General features: G+C 42.2%; 1 protein-coding gene across 4 annotated transcripts in view; it reads left to right on the forward strand.

The window, feature by feature from the left end:
* CES5A (carboxylesterase 5A) overlaps window positions 1-19,175 on the forward strand; it is a 273,642-nt gene that overhangs the window by 152,198 nt on the left and 102,269 nt on the right. For all 4 annotated transcript variants that reach the window (XM_069549889.1, XM_069549888.1, XM_069549885.1 and 1 more), the window contains one exon: window positions 10,762-10,892. In XM_069549889.1, coding sequence (XP_069405990.1) covers window positions 10,888-10,892 — 5 coding nt within the window. In that variant the 5' untranslated portion in view covers window positions 10,762-10,887. The remainder of the gene's footprint in view (window positions 1-10,761; window positions 10,893-19,175) is intronic.

Below are 19,175 nucleotides of genomic sequence, written 5' to 3' on the forward strand. Positions count from 1 at the left end.
ATTTCTCATCTCTTACAAAGGTTTCCATTTCTTCCGGAAAGGGGATTTAATTTTACTGCTGTAGCAATTTATTTTGGCCACAAGAATCTGCTTACTTCTTTTCCTGACACTGAGATGCCAGGCTTGGCACATTCTGGGCAGGTAGAGGGCATTCCCCCTTTAGCTACAATGCCCTCTGCTCGCCACCTATTTCACATCGCTCCATGTCCTCCTTGAAGCCATCCTTGGCCTTTTACACCCACACCCAGGTTTCTGACATCTTAAAACATTTACTGTTTGCTCACAGTCACATTCTCCTAGAGGGCAGCTTGATGTCAAACAAACCCAAGACTAGAAAGCAAGATACTTCAAACCTTGTCCCATTGCTCACCATCTGTGTGGCCTTGACTAAGTCTTTGCACCCCCTGGGCTTTAGCTGTTCCAGCTTTAAAAGAACCCAAAGCCAGTGCTCTGTGACAACCTAGAGGGATGGGATGGGAAGGGAGGTGGGAGGGAGGTTCAAAAGGAAAAGAACGTATGTACATGTAATGCCGATTCTTGTTGATGCCTGGCAGAAACCATCACAATATTGTTAAGTAATTATCCTCTAATATGAAAAAATAAATAAAATACAAAAAATTGAGGGGCTAATCTCCATTGTTCCTTTCAGCTGTGATCAAATCTGACCTCTTTTGACCTTTGAGGTTGCTATTGTGTGGAGATTTGTCTCCTGGATTCATGCGCCTTCCTCCAATGACCTGGAGTCTTCCTGCACATCAGACATAATCTGAGCAGTGTTTAAATGACCATTGTTATTGAAAATACAGATTGAGTCTCTTCCACAATTTGCTTCCTGCCCTACCCCTGCTTATCTCCTTTTCATCCAATAAGTAGAGTTCAAACTCTGTTCTTTCTTTTCTTTGAAGCTGACTCTCTGATCATGGTCAAGTACAACAAATGGAAACATACTTTCTGAAGGCCATACTTCAAACACTAATGCAACATGCCACAGACCAATCCCAACAGATTACCCACAGCCAATTCCATTCCCCTTTTATGAGGCAGAGATGCAAGGCAATAACTACTCTTCTCAGAGTGCAAAGTGGTTAGCTGGAGGGAAGCCGCGTGCCAACTATCTCTGTCACCAGAGCATGAAGGCCCCTCGCAAGGACAAGTGACCTGTCCCGAATGACCATGTTTGCTTGGCTTCAAATTGCTGAAGATGTGGTTGTGCTAAAAAAGGTTATAGGAGCAGTGCTGAGGGAGATGAACATGATTTGGCTTAAAATCAGAAAAAGTCAGAGCTTTGTGAGGCTGTTTTTATGTCCCCAAATGCAATGTCCTCTGGAGAAGCCACCATTCTGGTAGGCCAGCAGGCATCAAACGATAGACCCTCTATAATATCCAGTCAAAACCCCAACCTGCCTTTATGACTTACGTCCACCACGTTCCCTCACCTTTCCACCCAAGGCACACCCCTCACAGTCTTCTGTGCCCCCAGCTCACCCTCAGGCTCTTCCCTCTGCTTGGGATGTACTGACTGGCCCATTTAATCTTTATTAATATTCTATTCACTGTTTGGGACAAAAAGGAACTCAGACAGTGTATCTACTATGGGCTTTGGAGTTTGAATGCACGTGCATGCGTGCTAAGTCACTTCAGTTGTATCTGACTCTGTGCAACCCTATGGATTGTAGCCTGTCAGGCTCCTCTGTCCATGGGGATTCTCCAGGCAGGAATACTGGAGTGGGCTGCCATGCCCTCCAGGGGATCTTCCCAACCCAGGGATTGAACCTACATCTCTTATGTCTCCTCCATTGGCTGGTGGGTTCCTTACCACTAGTGCCACCTGGGAAGCCCAGAGTCCAAATGACTTGGATCTAAATCCAAGCTCTTCCACTTGTAGGGCAGGCTACTCAACTTCTCTTAGCCTCAGTTTCCTCATTTGTAAAATGGGGCTAATAATAAATATCCCAGCCTTGCGGAGCTGTTGTAAAGATCTTTTGAGATGTCAGAAGGCTTGCACCACTGAACATAAAGTTCCTGACATATAGCGGGGACTCAATGAGTGGCTTTTATTAGTATTTCCCTTGTGTATACTTTCTGGGGCAATAATATGGTACTATTATTTACGTAGATATGTAACTCATCTCTCTGCTCAATAGAAACTTCTTGAAGGTAGGAATTATTTGGCACTCCTGTTACTTTCTGTACCAAGCATAAAGCTTTGGACAGAGTAGATTCTTAATATGTTTTGTTCAGATGAATTAAATATGTCACTTTACCTGCCTTTTCCTCTTGGCAATACCCAACAAAGACAGAAGAAAGTCAAAACTGAGAAAAACGTGGCAAGAAATAATTTCTTTCTACATATTTAGGCCACGTCGTATGAGGTTCAGCTTTGGGGTCTTGCCTCTTAAACTGTAAATTCCCGGGAGTAGGGAGGGCTTTGAGACCGTGACCTTTATGTGTGCTTTTGGTATTTAGTGCTCTGCAGGGCACTTGCTGAATATTTAAGTGTTGCTATTCATGATAAAAGCTTGAAGAGTGACAGATCAGGGAGCAGAAAGACAACTTGGTAATGGATTTTATTGCAGACAAATGCAGGAGAAAGTCTGCTTAAGGGTTATAATTGTCCTAACTATTCTAGCCACATTCTGGAATGCTGTTCTCTCACAAATGAAGCTCTGGGGGTTCTGGGTTTCATCTTTGTCTTTAGCCCCTGGGCCCCACTTCTACACCAGAAGGAGAGGCCTGGGGTTTGGGCAGCCCCTTTCCTGGAGTACCAGTATAAGGTCCTTTGGGTCAGAATAATCTACATTTTTCTTAGGAGTCATCCAGGCAGTAAAGAAGCTGTCACCCAGACTGACTTGTGCTTCCATGTTGGTGATCCTGGCACAATAAATAAAGCTTTGGGCTCAGCAGAGGCAGTGTAGCACAGTGGTTAAGAGCATGAACTCTGGAGCCCTTCTTTCTCGGTTTGCATCCTGGCTTCTCTCCTTGTTTCCCTGTGACTTTATGCAAGTTATTCAATGTCATCAAGCTTCAATGTCTCCATCTGTCAAATAGGTATGGGAAAGTTGTTGTTTTTTGTTGTTCAGTAGCTAAGTCATGTCCAGCTCTTTGCGGCCTCATGGACACTGTCTCCCAGAGTTTGCTCAAATTTGTCAGTGTCTAACTCATACAACTGTTACGAGGATCAAAAGTGTTGAATGACACAAATTACATAAAACTGCACCTGAAGCATAGTAAGTGCTCTGAAAGTGTTGACTCTTATTATTTTCAGAGTATGAGGGTTGTTCTCCCAAATCATATGAAAAGTTACATGTCGTGTGCTTCTTTTCCGCCTCAGTTTGATCGGTCCTCACCCTTGGGTCTGAGGTGATCCCAGGGGTAAACAGGGGAAACGTCTGCTCTGGTGTAGGCAGGAAACTAAGGGAGTGTGGCAGCAAGGATGACATAAGGGGGACAGATAATGAGATACATAAACGCAGTAGTGGTGGTTACCTGTGCGGCTGAGGGACAGGGAAGATCCAGGGGTGTCTCAGGTGATTGAAACCCAGGATCTGTTGGTGGTGACACCATGAGAAGAGAGGTTCACATGGGGAGACTGGGCTTGAGGAGTCAGTAGAATATTGGGATGGCATGTAGAGCTGTCTAAAAAGTGTTGCAAATGTAACTCTGGAACTTGGGAGAGAGGTCCAAAGAGAGCTGCCAGATTTAGGAGTCACCAGAGTCAGACACGACTTAGTCACTAAACAACAGCAACAGCAATGTTTGCAGTGAATGCTACAAGAACTAGTGAGATTCTTCAGACGGCTTGCAGCCAACTGTCCAGTGTCTAGACCATGACTGGATAATAAATATTTTAGGCTTTGCAGACCATATGATCTTTATCGCTAGTGCTCAATTCTGGCATTTTGGCTTGAAAGCCACCGTGGACAATATATAAGCAAAGGGATGTGGCTGTGTTCCAACAAAACTTGATTTACAAAATCCTATGGGCTATAATTTGCCCCAACCTGCTCCAGACCACGCAGGTGATGGTACCCCACTCCAGTACTCTTGCCTGGAAAATCCCATGGACAGAGGAGCCTGGTGGGCTGCAGTTCATGGGATTGTGAAGAGTCGGGAATGACTGAGTGACTTTTCTTTCGCTTTTCACTTTTATGCATTGGAGAAGGAAATGGCAACCCACTCCAGTGTTCTTGCCTGGAGAATCCCAGGAACGGGGGAGCCTGGTAGGCTGCCGTCTATGGGGTCGCACAGAGTCGGACACGGCTGAAGCGACTTAGCAGCAGCAGCATCTCCAGACCAACATCTTACACATAGTAAGTATAGAGTAAATTTTTATTGGCATAATCTACTAGCTACAGAAGTTGTCTAAAGCCAAGATTTTTTAGAACAGTTAAATTTTTAGGAATTTAAACTTTTGTTAGGAATACACCAACACACACACAAAAGCAAGCAGGAGAGAAGATGTTTGATTTCTGGTGCCATGCATGAAATAAGGGAGGCTTCCCAGGTGGTGCAAATGGTAAAGAACCTGCCTGCCAAAGCAGGAGACATAAGAGATGAGGGCTTGATCCCTGGGTCGGGAAGATCCCTTGGAGGAGGGCATGGCAACCCACTGCAGTATTCTTACCTGGGGAATCCCATGGACAGAGGAGCCTGGCGAGCTACAGTCCATAGGGTTGTAAAGAGTTGGATATGACTGAAGCGACTTACCATGCACACATGCACGTGAAATGAGAAGCCCCCAATTAGAGATGTGCCATTTAATTTCAACGTATACAGCTGAAACCTGTTCTGAATGTAGGTTCCAGGGCCTCAGCCAAGTATAATAAATCAGACTGGTGAATTACGGGATGAGGTGATGAGAGAACCATTAAATGTTAAACCCCTGAGGGCCAGGGCTGGTGGGGAAGATGAGAGGCCTGGCTTCTTGGAGAGCTCTAGGGTGGCACGCTCATCAAATCTGGGAAATTGACTACAAATGTGTTAAATAATTAAGAAACTTCCCACAAGTATTTGTAGCTACCATTACAAAGAAGTAGAGACAGGAAGAAATGGGAGGAAATGAAAAAGAAGATGAAGAATTGAAGCGAAGTAAGGGAGTAGGCATTTTGCCCTCAGGGAAGTAGTCATAGAAAAGTTGAGGGAAAGAGGGAGAGATTGACTGAGACCCCAACCCTTCCCTGCAAACAATAGAGAGATCCGAAGATTGTAATCAGTATTTAAAACAGACAGCTCAAGGGCTGAGGGGTTCAGCTACTGAATCGTGGCTGAAGATATGCCCCCTCCTTTGTGTCTTATATTTTTGGCTGGTGGATCAAACCCCCAAAGTCTGTCTCTTCTGTTTGAAGACTGAAGCTGCATGACTGAATTCTCTGGCCACATTCCTGGTGCTGATTCTGGGGTCTTGGATGTCAAGTGAAGGGAGACAGCCTAGAGGAGAGGCTCACATTCGACCACAGGTTGTGAATGACCTCTTTATCTGTTTCCAAAAAGAACGTGTAAGAGTGTGAAGAAGCCCACAGCTCCTGGGCAGTCAGTGTGGCTTGAGATGGAGTGTGGTCTGTGGCTGCAGTGACCACAGCAGCTGTGTGCCAATTTGGGTACATATGTACATATAAGCACCCATGTACGCATAGACACACATTCCCATACATGTGTGTGTTTATACACGTATCTGTGTATATTGTATGTGCGTGTATACATTGACAAGTTTTAAATTTTTATTTATTTAGTTAGTTACTTATTTTTTGGCTGCACTGGGTTTTCCTTGCTGCTCATGGGAGTTCTCTTGTTGTGGCAAGAGGGGCTTCTCTCTAGCTGCAGTGCGCAGGCTTCTCACTGCGGTGGCTTCTCATGTTGCAGAGCATGGGCCCTAGGTGTACGGGCTTCAGTAGTTGTGGCACACAGACTTAGTTGCCCTGTGGCATGTGGGATCTTCCCAGACAAGGGATGGAACCCCTGTCCCCTGCCCTGGTGGGCGTATTCTTAACCACTGGGCCACCAGGGAAGTCCCCACATAACTTTTTGGCCATTGGGAAATAAGAGGATGTGATTCAGGAAGAGGCTTGAAATGTCTTGGGTGACTGGGTTTTTACCCTCCTTTGTGCTTCCTCATTGCCATAAGGAAGACATGCCCCAGAGGCTGGCCCCAGAGGAATAAGAACTACGTGAAACAGACCTAATTCATGGCCTGGAGTCAAGCCTAATTGAACCTAGTCTAGATCAACCAAACTTCAGACAATCTCTAGCCTGATAAATTATGTGAGAGTAATTATGTAAAACAGGAAAAGCTAGAGTTACACTTGCTCACAAAGAGGAAAAGAACTGATTACTACTGTCTAGTTTTTGTGATCTGTCTTGAAGGATTAGTCATACAAACATTGGAGAGGGAAGTGGCAACCCACTCGAGTACTCTTGCTTGGAAAATTCCACGGACAGAGGAGCCTGGTAGGCTGCAGTCCATTGGATCACAAAGAGTCGGAAATGACAGAGCAACTTCATGTCATCATACAAACATGAAACAATATATCATGGGGAGTGGCATTGCTCACTGGAAAAGACCTTGATGCTGGGAAAGATTGAGAGCAGAAGGAGAAGGAGGTGATAGAGGATGAGATGGCTGGATGGCATCATCGACTCAGCAGACATGAGTTTGAACAAACTGAGAGATAGTGAAAGACAGGGAAGCCTGGCGTGCTGCAGTCCATGGAGTTGTAAAAGAGTCAGACACAGCTGAGTGACTGAACAGCAAAATGCTAAAATATGGGAGTGAGGTTGATGCTGAAAGTAACTACACTGAAACTGAAGTCATGTGAAGAGTGATGGCTGAGCTCTTCTGCTTGAATTTCATTTCAGATCTGAATGAAGAAAAGTCCTCCAACAGCTGAGGAGGAGTCCTCTTCTGATGGCCCATCCCATGAGCATCGACTCTTAGAATCCCCTTACTGGGAGAGATTTCCCAAGTTCATCTGGCCCAGTTTCTTGCCCTCTGTACAAATGCATTCTGTGGCATCCTTGATGGAAGCTGATCCAAATTTAGTCATTTACCTGCTGTGTAATCTTGGATACACAAGAAGATGTACAGAAAATGTTGAAGTCAGACAGACTTGGTTTTACACCCCAGCATTGTGACCTTAAGAATTTACTCATCTTTGAATCTTCCATCTCCACTAGAAAACAGAGATAATAAGCATGCCTACCTCACAGAGCTGTTGGGAGAGTTAACTAGACAACAGAATGGCGCATCTGCCACAGCACCTGGCACCAAATGCAGTGGCTCCCTTCCTGATTTGTGTGTGTGTGTGTGTGTGTGTGTGTGTGTGTGTGTGTGTGTGTGCGGGCGCGCACTTACTTAGTCACTGGGTCATTGCCGACTCTTTGCGACCCCATCGGCTGTACCCCACCAGGCTCCTCTGTCCATTGGGATTCTCCAGGCAAGAATACTGGAGCTTGTTGCCATTTGCTTCTCCAGGGGATCTTCTCGACCCAGGGACTGAACCCACGTCTCTTATGTCTCCTGCATTGGCAGGAAGATTCTTTACCACTACGCCGCCTGGACCAGCACAGAAAACTCCAACCCTCTGCCATACAAAAGCCTTCTGATATCTCTATAAAGGGAGAACCAAGCTGAGCTCAAACCAGCTCGCTGCAATGTCCAGGTGCTGAGCCTGCTGGCCTGAATCAGGTGTCTCCTTCCTAACTCATTTGATGGATAGGGCATTTCAATTTTAAGTTGTAGATCGTCAGTACATTTGACTATCCCTGGACTAGAAAAACATCAGAGGCAATGATTGACTGTTTATTGATTTAATCAGACAGTTTTACACAAATTATAGTCCATAAAATTCCAAACTTCTTGTAGTTACCCACAAGCACATTTTCAATGTAACTTAAAATGGAAACTACCCATCATTCCTATATCTGGAAAAGCAGAGATGCAGCAGTGTGAGCAATGATGCATGGGGGTGGGGGAGGGGATGGTTCAGAGAACAGAAGGCAAGTTCTAAGTGAGCTGTACTGTGCATGTGAGGAGAAGAGTGAGTGAGGAGAAGAGAGGGCAAGAAAGGAGCTTGGGGACAGGTCAGGAACACCTTGAATAACATGAGGAGTTTGAAATTTGAAGGCATTGGTAAACCACTGAAAGATTGTGAGCAAGAAAATGGCATCGTCAGAGCTTTGCTTCCGGAAGATAACTCTGGGAAGAAGGAGGGAGTGGATTGGCTTGGTAGCAGATAGAACAACTAGGGACAGAAGAATACTTAGCAGTCTATTGCAGTCATCTGGACAAGAGGTGATAAAGCTTGTTCTTGGGTTCTGGAAAATAGAGGACAAATATGAGGCATATTGTAGTGAAAAATCTATAGGGCTTATTGACTGGCCAGGGAAGGCAAAGAGAGAGGGAAGGATGACTCAGATTTTAAGCCTGGGGAAAGTGACTGAGTTATCTAATTTAACAAGCGGGATGTGGAGCATACCTGGCATCACCAGGTTTTTCTCATTTAATTTTAATGCACATATATGTGTATATATAGCTCCATGTACATATATAGTATGAAATAAATCAGTAACCCAACACACACATACAGATTCTCTCTCTTCCAACTCAATATTCATTAATTTTAACTATATGTAATTACAGTGAAATGAGAGTATGGAGGCTTTCTAACTCCATCTGAGAAATAACAGTTTTCATACTGACACTGTAGGGATTGTATTTTAGGATTTTGAAACTATTGTTAGTCCTACTGATAATGGTAGCCGCAGTTGACTGAGTACTCACGTGCCAGTGCTTCTCACACATCACCTCATTTGTCCTCACAACAGACTGTGAGATGGATACTGTTAAGGGTCTCCCCAAACCATTCCCAGTTCCATCTTCCCTTGCTTCCCACAGTAAAGGCTCGCCTCCTTTGCCACACAGCCCAGGTCTGCACACGGAGAACATAAAGGATACCTGCTTGGAATGTTCTAGATAAGACAATGGCCTCCTGGTGGCAGGATGAGAGGAGACTGAGCTGGCACTTCCTCATATTCCTGGCTTGAACATGTAAATATGCTGAAAACTGGGACAGCCATTTGTGACCATAGGTGACACACATATAGATGAAAAGCCAATGGCTCAGGATGTCAGAATATAAACTGTGTGACTTCAGTAACATTGTTGAGCCACCAAACAAGCCTTGGAACCACTATGTCTAGGCTTCTTGATAAGCAAGACAATGAATATCTGCTATGTTCAAACCACCATTGGTTGTTTTTCTGTTATTTACACACACACACACAAAATGCATCCAGATATTCACTTGCTTGCCTGGCCCCAAGCCAGAAAATGGTGGACCTGCGAGTAAAACCCAGGTCTTTCTGACTCCAAAATGATACTGTTAGCCCTCACACATCCTCCCTTCCAATACCCATACACAGAACAATGTGAAGGGCTTATTTTATAGTGTGATTGATGCATCTGCTGTCTTTTTCATGGTCTCCATTGCTCACTTCTTCCTCCACCGTTTTGGATGCCTCAAAAGTGTCAGATACTGAGTGAAATCCTAGGAGATAGTAAGATGATTATGATTGAGTCCCTGTCCTCAAGTTGTTCATGATATAGAAGAGAGGTTGGCAAGCTATGGCCCATGGGCCCAGTTTGGTTCACTCGTTTTTGTACGACCTGCCAGCTAACAACAATTGTTATATTGTCAAATGGTTGAAATAAAATCAAAACAATAACATTTTATGACCCATAAAAATTATAAGAAATTCAAATTCCAGTTTAGTGTTCATAAATACAATTATATTAAAACACAGCCATGCCCATTTCTTTAGGTATTATCTATGGCTCCAACTGCAGAGTTGAACAGTTGCTACAGAGATCATATGGCTTGCTAAACCCGAAATATTTGCTACCTGGCCCTTTACAGAAAAAGTTTGCTGACTCTTGGTCTGGAGGGGTGGCAGCATCTAGAGAAGAATTAGGCAAATGACCAACTCATTCGAGAGAAGGGATGTATACTGAGATACTTTGAAAAGTTTTCCCAAACAGGAGAGTCCAAAGCTCTGAATCTTACCGAGAGACTTTTCCCCTTAAAGATAGATTCTAAAAGAAGTCGGAAGTGGGGGTGGACTGCAGTGTCTGTCAGGTTGATGCAACTTTGTCTAATGAGTATCTGTTGTTACTTGTTGTTCCTTAGACACAGGACCATGTGCTCCAGTAGGTTTGAACTCCACCCAAACGGAGAGAACAGATCATGAATTATTTTAATGCACACTATAAAATTACCTTGGAAAAAATTGATTGACCTTTTAATTAAGGCCCTCAGAGCCTCCCACATATTGGCTTTTGCCTGAAACTCTTATGCTGGAGATTTTTATGAGCACATGAACCATCCCTCTCAAATCCTAGTTCCTGTCAAGCAGGACCTGCTGTCCTCAGGGACACTGCATACCTTGTACACATCACCGCGTTGGTGGAAAAGACCTTTCTATGAACCTAACTCTAAAAATCAATAGAATGCTTAATTCTCTTTCTTTTTTTCTAAAGGAAAGTGCCAGAAAGCCTCTTGCAGTAATAATGGTTCTTGTCTGCATATAATCACACAACTGATTGCTTTTTTGTCCATTTTGATTTTGACTCTTAAAATAGCCATGACCTAAATAATTTGATCTTAATGAAAAAAATGACGAAGCTGAGTAAAACTACACTTCTGATGTACTAACAAAAGAGACTCTTGAGCTCAATAAACTCACTCTCTTTTTGTCTTTATTTTACAGATTAGGATACTTAACTTAGCCAGAAAAACAGCTAGTCAATGGCAGATCATGCATGCTTTCCAGTTATGATGAAAACGAAGACCAAGACTACCTGGCACCTTTGTCAATCACACACATGGTTTTGGGATGAGGTGAGTCTATAATTTGTTATCCAAACTGAAATCCTTTGGTTCAACAGGCACAAAGCAAAACTGTTCATCAAGACCAGTGGTCACCCTATAGGTAGGTAAGGCAGGTGCAGTAGGTCATGTAAGCCTTTGGACTCATTCTTTTTTAATTTTTATTTTATATTGGAGTGTAGTTGATTCATAATGTTGTATTAGTTTCAGGTGTACAACAAATGATTCAGTTATATATATATATATATATATATATATATATATATATATGTACACATGTGTCCACTCTTTTTCAAATTCTTTTCTCATTTAGAATATTGAGTAGAGTTTCCTGTGCTATACAGTAGTGTGTTTATGTTAATCCCAAACTCCTTATTTATCCCTCCCCTCCACTTTTCCACTTTTTTTTTTTTTTTCACTTTACAATACTGTATTGGTTTTGCCCTACATTGACATGACACCTTTCCACTTTGGTAACCGTAAGTTTGTTTTCAAAGTGTGTAAATCTTTTTCTGTTTTGTAAGTAAGTTCATTTGTATCATTTTTTATTAGACTTGATGTATAAGTGATATGATATTAGTCTTTTTCTGTCTGACTTACTTCACTTAATATGGGAACTTCTATTTATAGATCCATCCATGTTGCTGCAAATGGCATTATTTTGTTCTTTTATGACTGAGTAATACTCCATTGTATACGTGTACCACATATTCTTGATCCATTCCTCTGTCAACAGACATTTAGGTTGCTTCCATATCTTGGCTGTTGTAAAGATTGCTACTGTGAACTTTGAGGTACATGTATGTTTTCAAATTATGGTTTTCTCCAGACATATGCCCAAGAGTGGGATAGTTGGATCATATTTTCAACTCTATTTTTAGCTTTTTAAGGAACCTCCATACTGTTCTCTATAGTGGTTGTAGTTGTACCAATTTACATTCCCACCAATAGTGTAGAGGGGTTCCCTTTTCTCTGCACCTTCTCCAGCACTTATTGTTTGCGGACTCATTCTGGTAATCAGGTGTGTCTCTAAAATGTACTTCTATTTCCTGACTTGTACCTCTAGTCCTTTCGATCTTGTAACTTTGTACTTGATGAGGCCAGGTCCTCGGAACAGTTTTGAGATCCAGTCCTGGTTACTCCCATTTATTGCTGGTTTTACTGCTGCTCTGATTGTTCAGAGCTTGGGCGGTGGAGAAATCAGGGGCTGGATCAAAGAGGAGAACGTGGGCGAGACAGGTGCACCTACATACAGCAGTTCTCACTTTCCAAGGTCCAGGTTCCTGTCTTTAGGTCCAGGGAAAATGTTTTCAAACAGGACTTGTGGCTGGTTCTAGACAAGCCAGCATAAGATATTCAGGCAGAGGACGAAAGAGATTTTTTTCCAGACACTGAGTGTCTGTTTTGTTGGGTTTTGTTTTTAGAAAAGTATAGCAGTTGATCAATGTTTATTGATTATCACTGGTGGCCTCATCCATGAGCTATGTAGGAAAACTAAGAAATATGACAAGGGAAGGAAAGAAAATACAATCATTCCATTATTGCTTGTGGTAAAGCTGGAGAAGGAAATGGCAACCCACTCCAGTATTCTTGCCTGGAGAATCCCATGGACGGAGGAGCCTGGTGGGCTACAGTCCACGGTCGCAAAGAGTTGGACACGACTGAACAACTTCACTTCAAAGAACTAACTAAGGAAATAGAGAGCTAAGGGCATTAAAATGATACTATACTTGTGGTGTTGGAGAAGACTCTTGAGAGTCCCTTGGACTGCAAGGAGATCCAACCAGTCAATCCTAAAGGAAATCAGTCCTGAATATTCTTTGGAAGGACTGATGCTGAAGCTGAAACTCCAATACTTTGGCCACCTGATGCAAAGAACTGACTAACTGGAGAAGACCCTGATGCTGGAAAATATTGAAGGCAGGAGGAGAAGGGGGCCACAGAGGATGAGATGGTTGCATGGCATCACCAACTCGATGGACATGAGTTTGAGCAAGCTCCAGGAGTTGGTGATGGACAGGGAAGCCTGGTGTGCTACAGTCCATGGGGTTGCAAAGAGTCGGACCTGACTGAACAACTGAACTGATACTTGTAAAGGCGACTGTTAGAACAAAAATACAAATCTTTCTAAATATCAGAGTTCAGTTCAGTTCAGTCGTTCAGTCATGTCTGAGTCTTTGCGACCCCATGAATCACAGTACGCCAGGCCTCCCTGTCCATCACCAACTCCCGGAGTTCACTCAAACTCATGTCCATTGAGTCGGTGATGCCATCCAGCCATTTCATCCTCTGTTGTCCCCTTCTCCTCCTGCCCCCAGTCCCTCCCAGCATCAGGATCTTTTCCAGTGAGTCAGCTCTTCACATCAGGTGGCCAAAATATTGGAGTTTCACCTTCAACATCAGTCCTTCCAACGAACACCCAGGACTGGTCTCCTTTAGAATGGCCTGGTTGGATCTCCTTACAGTCCAAGGGACTCTCAAGAGTCTTCTCCAACACCACAGTTCAAAAGCATCAATTCTTCGGCGCTCAGCTTTCTTCACAGTCCAACTCTCACACCCATACAAGACCACTGGAAAAACCATAGCCTTGACTAGACAGACCGTAGTCGGCAAAGTAATGTCTCTGCTTTTCAATATGCTATCTAGGTTGGTCATAACTTTTGTTCCAAGGAGTAAGCGTCTTTTAATTTCATGGCTGCAGTCACCATCTGTGATCTGCAGTGATTTTGGAGCCCCCAAAAGTAAAGTCTGACACCTTTTCCACTGTTTCCTCATCTACTTCCCATGAAGTGATGGGACTGGATGCCATGATCTTCATTTTCTGAATGTTGAGCTTTAAGCCAACTTTTCCACTCTCCTCGTTCACTTTCATCCAGAGGCTTTTTAGTTCATTTTCACTTTGTTCCATAAGGGTGGTGTCTTCTGCATTTCTGAGGTTATTAATATTTCTCCCGACAATCTTGATTCCAGCTTGTGCTTCTTCCAGCCCAGCGTTTCTCATGATGTACTCTGCATAGAAGTTAAATAAGCAGGGTGACAATATACAGCCTTGACGTACTCCTTTTCCTATTTGGAACCAGTCTGTTGTTCCATGTCCAGTTCTAACTGTTGCTTCCTGACCTGCATACAGATTTCTCAAGAGGCAGGTCAGGTGGTCTGCTATTCCCATCTCTTTCAGAATTTTCCACAGTTTATTGTGATCCACACAGTCAAGGGCTTTGGCATAGTCAATAAAGCAGAAATAGATGTTTTTCTGGAACTCTCTTGCTTTTTCCATGATCCAGTGGATATTGGCAATTTGATCTCTGGTTCCTTTGCCTTTTCTAAAACCAGCTTGAACATCAGGAAGTTCATGGTTCATGTATTGCTGAAGCCTGGCTTGGAGAATTTTGAGCATTACTTTACTAGCGTGTGAGATGAGTGCAATTGTGAGGTAGTTTGAGCATTCTTTGGCATTGCCTTTCTTTAGGATTGGAATGAAAACTGACCTTTTCCAGTCCTGTGGCCACTGCTGAGTTTTCCAAATATCAGAGTAACAAGACACAAAATAACTATAGACCACATAATGAAATATTTTTAAAAACTATAGCTATTCAATCACAACATAGTAAAATTAATATGATAGAACAAAGACCAAGCATATTTGACCTGTTATTAGAGTAAATTTTACTGCAATTAAATGATTTTCAGAATGAATCAGAAAGCAAACCCAACCCTATGTTATATGTTAAGAAATACATGTAAAACAAAACCACAGAAAAACAAATATGCACCAGGGAAATATAGACACAAAGAAAGTTAAGGTAGCTATCTCAATATCAGATAAGATGGAGTTCAGAACAGATATATTGAATGCAGAGTTCCAGAGAATAGCAAGGAGAGATAAGAAGGCCTTCTTAAGTGACCAGTGCAAAGAAGCAGGGGGAAATGATAGAATGGGAAAGACTGGAGATCTCTTCAAGATCTCTCCTTGATTGGAGATATCAAGGGAACATTTCATGCAAGCATGGGCATGATAAAGGACAGAAATGGTAAGGACCTAACAGAAGCAGAAGAGATTAAAAAGAAGTGGCAAGAATACACAGAAGAACTATACCAAAAAAACCTATACTAATGACCTCAGTTCAGTTCAGTTCAGTTGCTCAGTCATGTCCGACTCTTTGCAACCCCATGAATCGCAGCACGCCAGGCCTCCCTGTCCATCACCAACTCCCGGAGTTCACTCGACTCAGGTCCATCGAGTCAGTGATGCCATCCAGCCACCTCATCCTCTGTCGTCCCCTTCTCCTCCTGCCCCCAATCCTTCCATGCATCAGGGTCTTTTCCAATGAGTCAACTCTTCGCATCACGTGGCCAAAGTACTGGAGTTTCAGCTTTAGCATCATTCCCTCCAAAGAAATCCCAGGGCTGATCTCCTTCAGAATGGACTGGTTGGATCTCCTTGCAGTCCAAAGGACTCTCAAGAGTCTTCTCCAACACCACAGTTCAAACGCATCAATTCTTCGGCGCTTAGCCTTCTTCATAGTCCAACTCTCACATCCATACGTGACCACTGGAAAAACCATAGCCTTGACTAGACAGACCTTAGTCAGCAAAGTAATATCTCTGCTTTTGAATATGCTATCTAGGTTGGTCATAACTTTTATTATTGTGATTATCTAGGTCAAATGACCTAGATAACCACAATGGTGTAGTCAGTCACCCAGAACCTGACATCCTGGAGTCTGAAGTCAAGTGGGCCTTATGAAACATTGCACAAGACCAGTGGAGGTGATGAAATTCCAGCTGAGCTATTTCAAATCCTAAAAGATTATGCTATTAAAGTGCTACACCCAATATGTCAGAAATCTGGAAAATTCAGCAGTGGCCACAGGACTGGAAAAGGTAGTTTTCATTCCAATCCCAAAGAAGGGCAATGCCAAAGAATGTTCAAACTACTGTACAATTGTGCTCATTTCCCAGGCTAGTGAGGTTATGCTCAAAATCCTTCAAGCTTGGCTTCAACAGTATGTGAACTGAGAACTTCCAGATATACAGGCTGGGTTTAGAAAAGGCAAAGGAACCAGAGATCAAATTGCCAGCATTTATTGGATCTTAGAGAAAGCAAGGAAATTCCAGAAGAACATCTACTTCTGCTTCATTGACTATGCTTAAGCTTTTGACTGTGTGGATCACAACAAACTATGGATAATTCTTAAAGAGATGGGAATACCAGACCACCTTACCTGTCTTCTGAGAAACCTGTCTGCAAGTCAAGAAGAAACCGTCGAAAGCAGACATGGTACAACTGACTGGTTCAAAACTGGGAAAGGAATATGACAAGGCTATATATTGTCACCCTGTTTATTTAACTTATATGCAGAACACATCATGTGAAATGCTGAGCTGGATGAATCACAAGCTGGAATCAAGATTGCTGGGAGAAATATCAATAACCTCAGATATGCATATGATACCACTCTAAAGGCAGAAAGTGAAGAGGAACTAGAGTTTCTTGTTGGGGATGAAAGAGGAGAGTGAGAAATCTGGCTTAAAACTCGACATTAAAAAAACTAAAATCATGGCATCTGGTCCCATCACTTCATAGATGGGGAAAAGTGGAAGCAGTGGCATATTTTATTTTCTTGGGCTCCAAAATCACTGCAGATGGTGACTGCAGCCATTAAATTAAAAGACGCTTACTTCTTGGATGGAAAACTATGACAAACCTAGACAGCATATTAAAAAGCAGAGACATCACTTTGCCGACAAATATCCATACAGTCAAAGCAATGGTTTTTTCAGTAGTTGTGTACAGATGTGAGAGTTGGACCATAAAGAAGACTGAGTGCTGAAGAACTGATTCTTTCAAACTGTGGTGCTGGAGAAGATGCTTGAGAATCCCTTAGACCGCAAGGAGATCAAAGCAGTCAATTCTAAAGGAGATCAATTCTGAATATTCATTGGAAGGACTGATGCTGAAGCCGAAGTTCCAATACTTTGGCCATTTGATGTGAAGAGCCAACTCATTGGAAAAGATCCTGATGCCGGAAAGATTGAAGGCAAAAGGAGAAGAGGGCAGCAGAGGGTGAGATGGTTAGATAACATCACTGACTCAAAGGACATGAATCTGAGCAAATTTCTGGGGATGGTGAAGGACAGGGAAGCCTGTGTGCTGCAGTCCATTGGGTTGAAAGAGTTGGACACAGCTTAGTGACTGAACAATAACAGGACAGATAAGGTGACATTCAGTACAAAGATCATTAAATGAAAAAGAAAGATATATTGTAATCTAAGGAGTCTAATTCAATAAAGACAATATTTTCTTCCAACTTTACTGAAATACAGTTGGCAAATGACATTGTATAATTTTAAGGTATACAGCATGATGAGATATATATATATCGGAGAAGGCAATGGCTTGGAAAATCCCATGGACAGAGGAGCTTGGTGGGCTGCAGTCCATGGGGTCGCACAGAGTCTGACACAACTGAAGCGACTTAGCAGCAGCAGCAGCAGCGTCTATATATATGTGAAATGGTGATTGCAATAGTGTTGCTAACACATGTCACTTCACATAGTTACTTTTTTGCCCTGAGAACTTTTAATATCTACTGTCTTAGCAAATTTCAAGTATACAATATAACATTTTAACTATAGTCACCATGCTGTATATGAGAACTCCAGAACTTACTCATTTTATAGCAAAAACATTTCTACTTTGATCTTTCTATTTTCCCCACCCCCCAGGGCCTGGTAACAACCAATCTACTCTGATTTTATGAGTTTGACTAAGACAACATTTGTAAATATCAATACACCAAATAATATAGTTTCCACATCTATAAAGCAGAAGTTACAAGAGATGCAAGAAATAGGCAGACATATATAAGTAGAAGAGGAATATAATTCATTCTGTAAGAATAGATCAAGAAGACAAAAATAAATAAAGTAAGAATATTTAAGTAACTAATGAGATAGAACTAATTAAACTGTGTAACCAAAGAATAAACATTTTGTTTTCCCCAAAAGCTGTGACAGTTTTCATAGAAACCAACTATACATTGACCCATAAATATTCAATAAATTCTCAAATTTAGATGCAGTTTGGATAACATTTTGTAACTATTAAATTATATGTAATACAATTCACTAAACAGTGATAACAAAATAGAAAGGAGAAAGTTCCTTCCATGTGGAAATTTTTTAAAGGCTGTCTTAAACTCTCAAAGAGGGAAATAAAACAGAAATGGAAGACTGTCTTAGGCAACAACAATAATGAAAGTACTCTTTATGCAGATTTGTGGACACAGTCTGTTATGGGTTGAATGGTGTCCCACCCTCTAATCATATGTGGAAGTTCTAACTCCCAGTACCTAGAATGTCACCTTTTAGGGAGATGGGGCCTTTATAGAGGTAATCAAGTTAAAATGAGGTCATTAGGGTGGGCCCAAAATCAATATGACTAGTGTCCTCATGAAAAGGGGAACTTGTTCACAAAGACACACACAGGGAGAGCACTATGTGAAGATAAAGACAGAGATGGGGGTGATGCTTCTACAAGCCGAGGAACACCAAAGATTGCCAACAACCCGCCAGAAGCCAGGGCAGAGGCATAGAACTCCCCTATTTTATAGCTTTAGAAGAAACTTACCCTACCAACAACTTGATCTTTGATGTCTTGCCTGCAGAACTGTGAGACAATGTATTTCTATTATCTAAGCCATCCAGTATACAGTATTTTTTAATGGCAGCAGCAGGAAACAAATACACAGCTAAATCAATGTAGACAGGAAAATCATAATCAAATTTTAAAAAAAGAGAGAATAAAAAAAAATTTAAGCACTGCTCAAAAAGTTATAAAAACCATACAAAAATAAATTGAAAGCTATCAGAAATAGTACTAATGATAAAAATAGAAATTAATGAATTAGAAAACAGATAAACAGTACTAACAAACTAATCCCAAATCTAGTTCTTTTTAAAATCTTTATTTATTTTTGACCACTCTGGGTCTCTGTGTGGGCTTTCTCTAGTGGCTAGCGGGGGCTTCTCTCCAGTTGGCAGTGTGCACACTTCTAATCGCAGTGGCTTCTCTTATTGTGGAGAACGGGTTCCAGGTGCAGAGGCTTCAGTAGTTGTGCTGCATGGGGCTATGTGCCCCATGGCATGTGGAATCTTCCCAGACCAGGAATCAAACCTGTGTCCCCTGAACTGACAGGTGGAGTCTTAATCACTGAACTACCAGGGACATCCGCAAGTCTAGTTCTTTGAAAAACTAAGATAGCTAAATCATTAGAAAACAAAATCAGGAAA

The sequence above is a fragment of the Ovis canadensis genome, chromosome 14, assembly GCF_042477335.2.
Source record: "Ovis canadensis isolate MfBH-ARS-UI-01 breed Bighorn chromosome 14, ARS-UI_OviCan_v2, whole genome shotgun sequence".
NCBI lineage: Eukaryota > Metazoa > Chordata > Mammalia > Artiodactyla > Bovidae > Ovis > Ovis canadensis.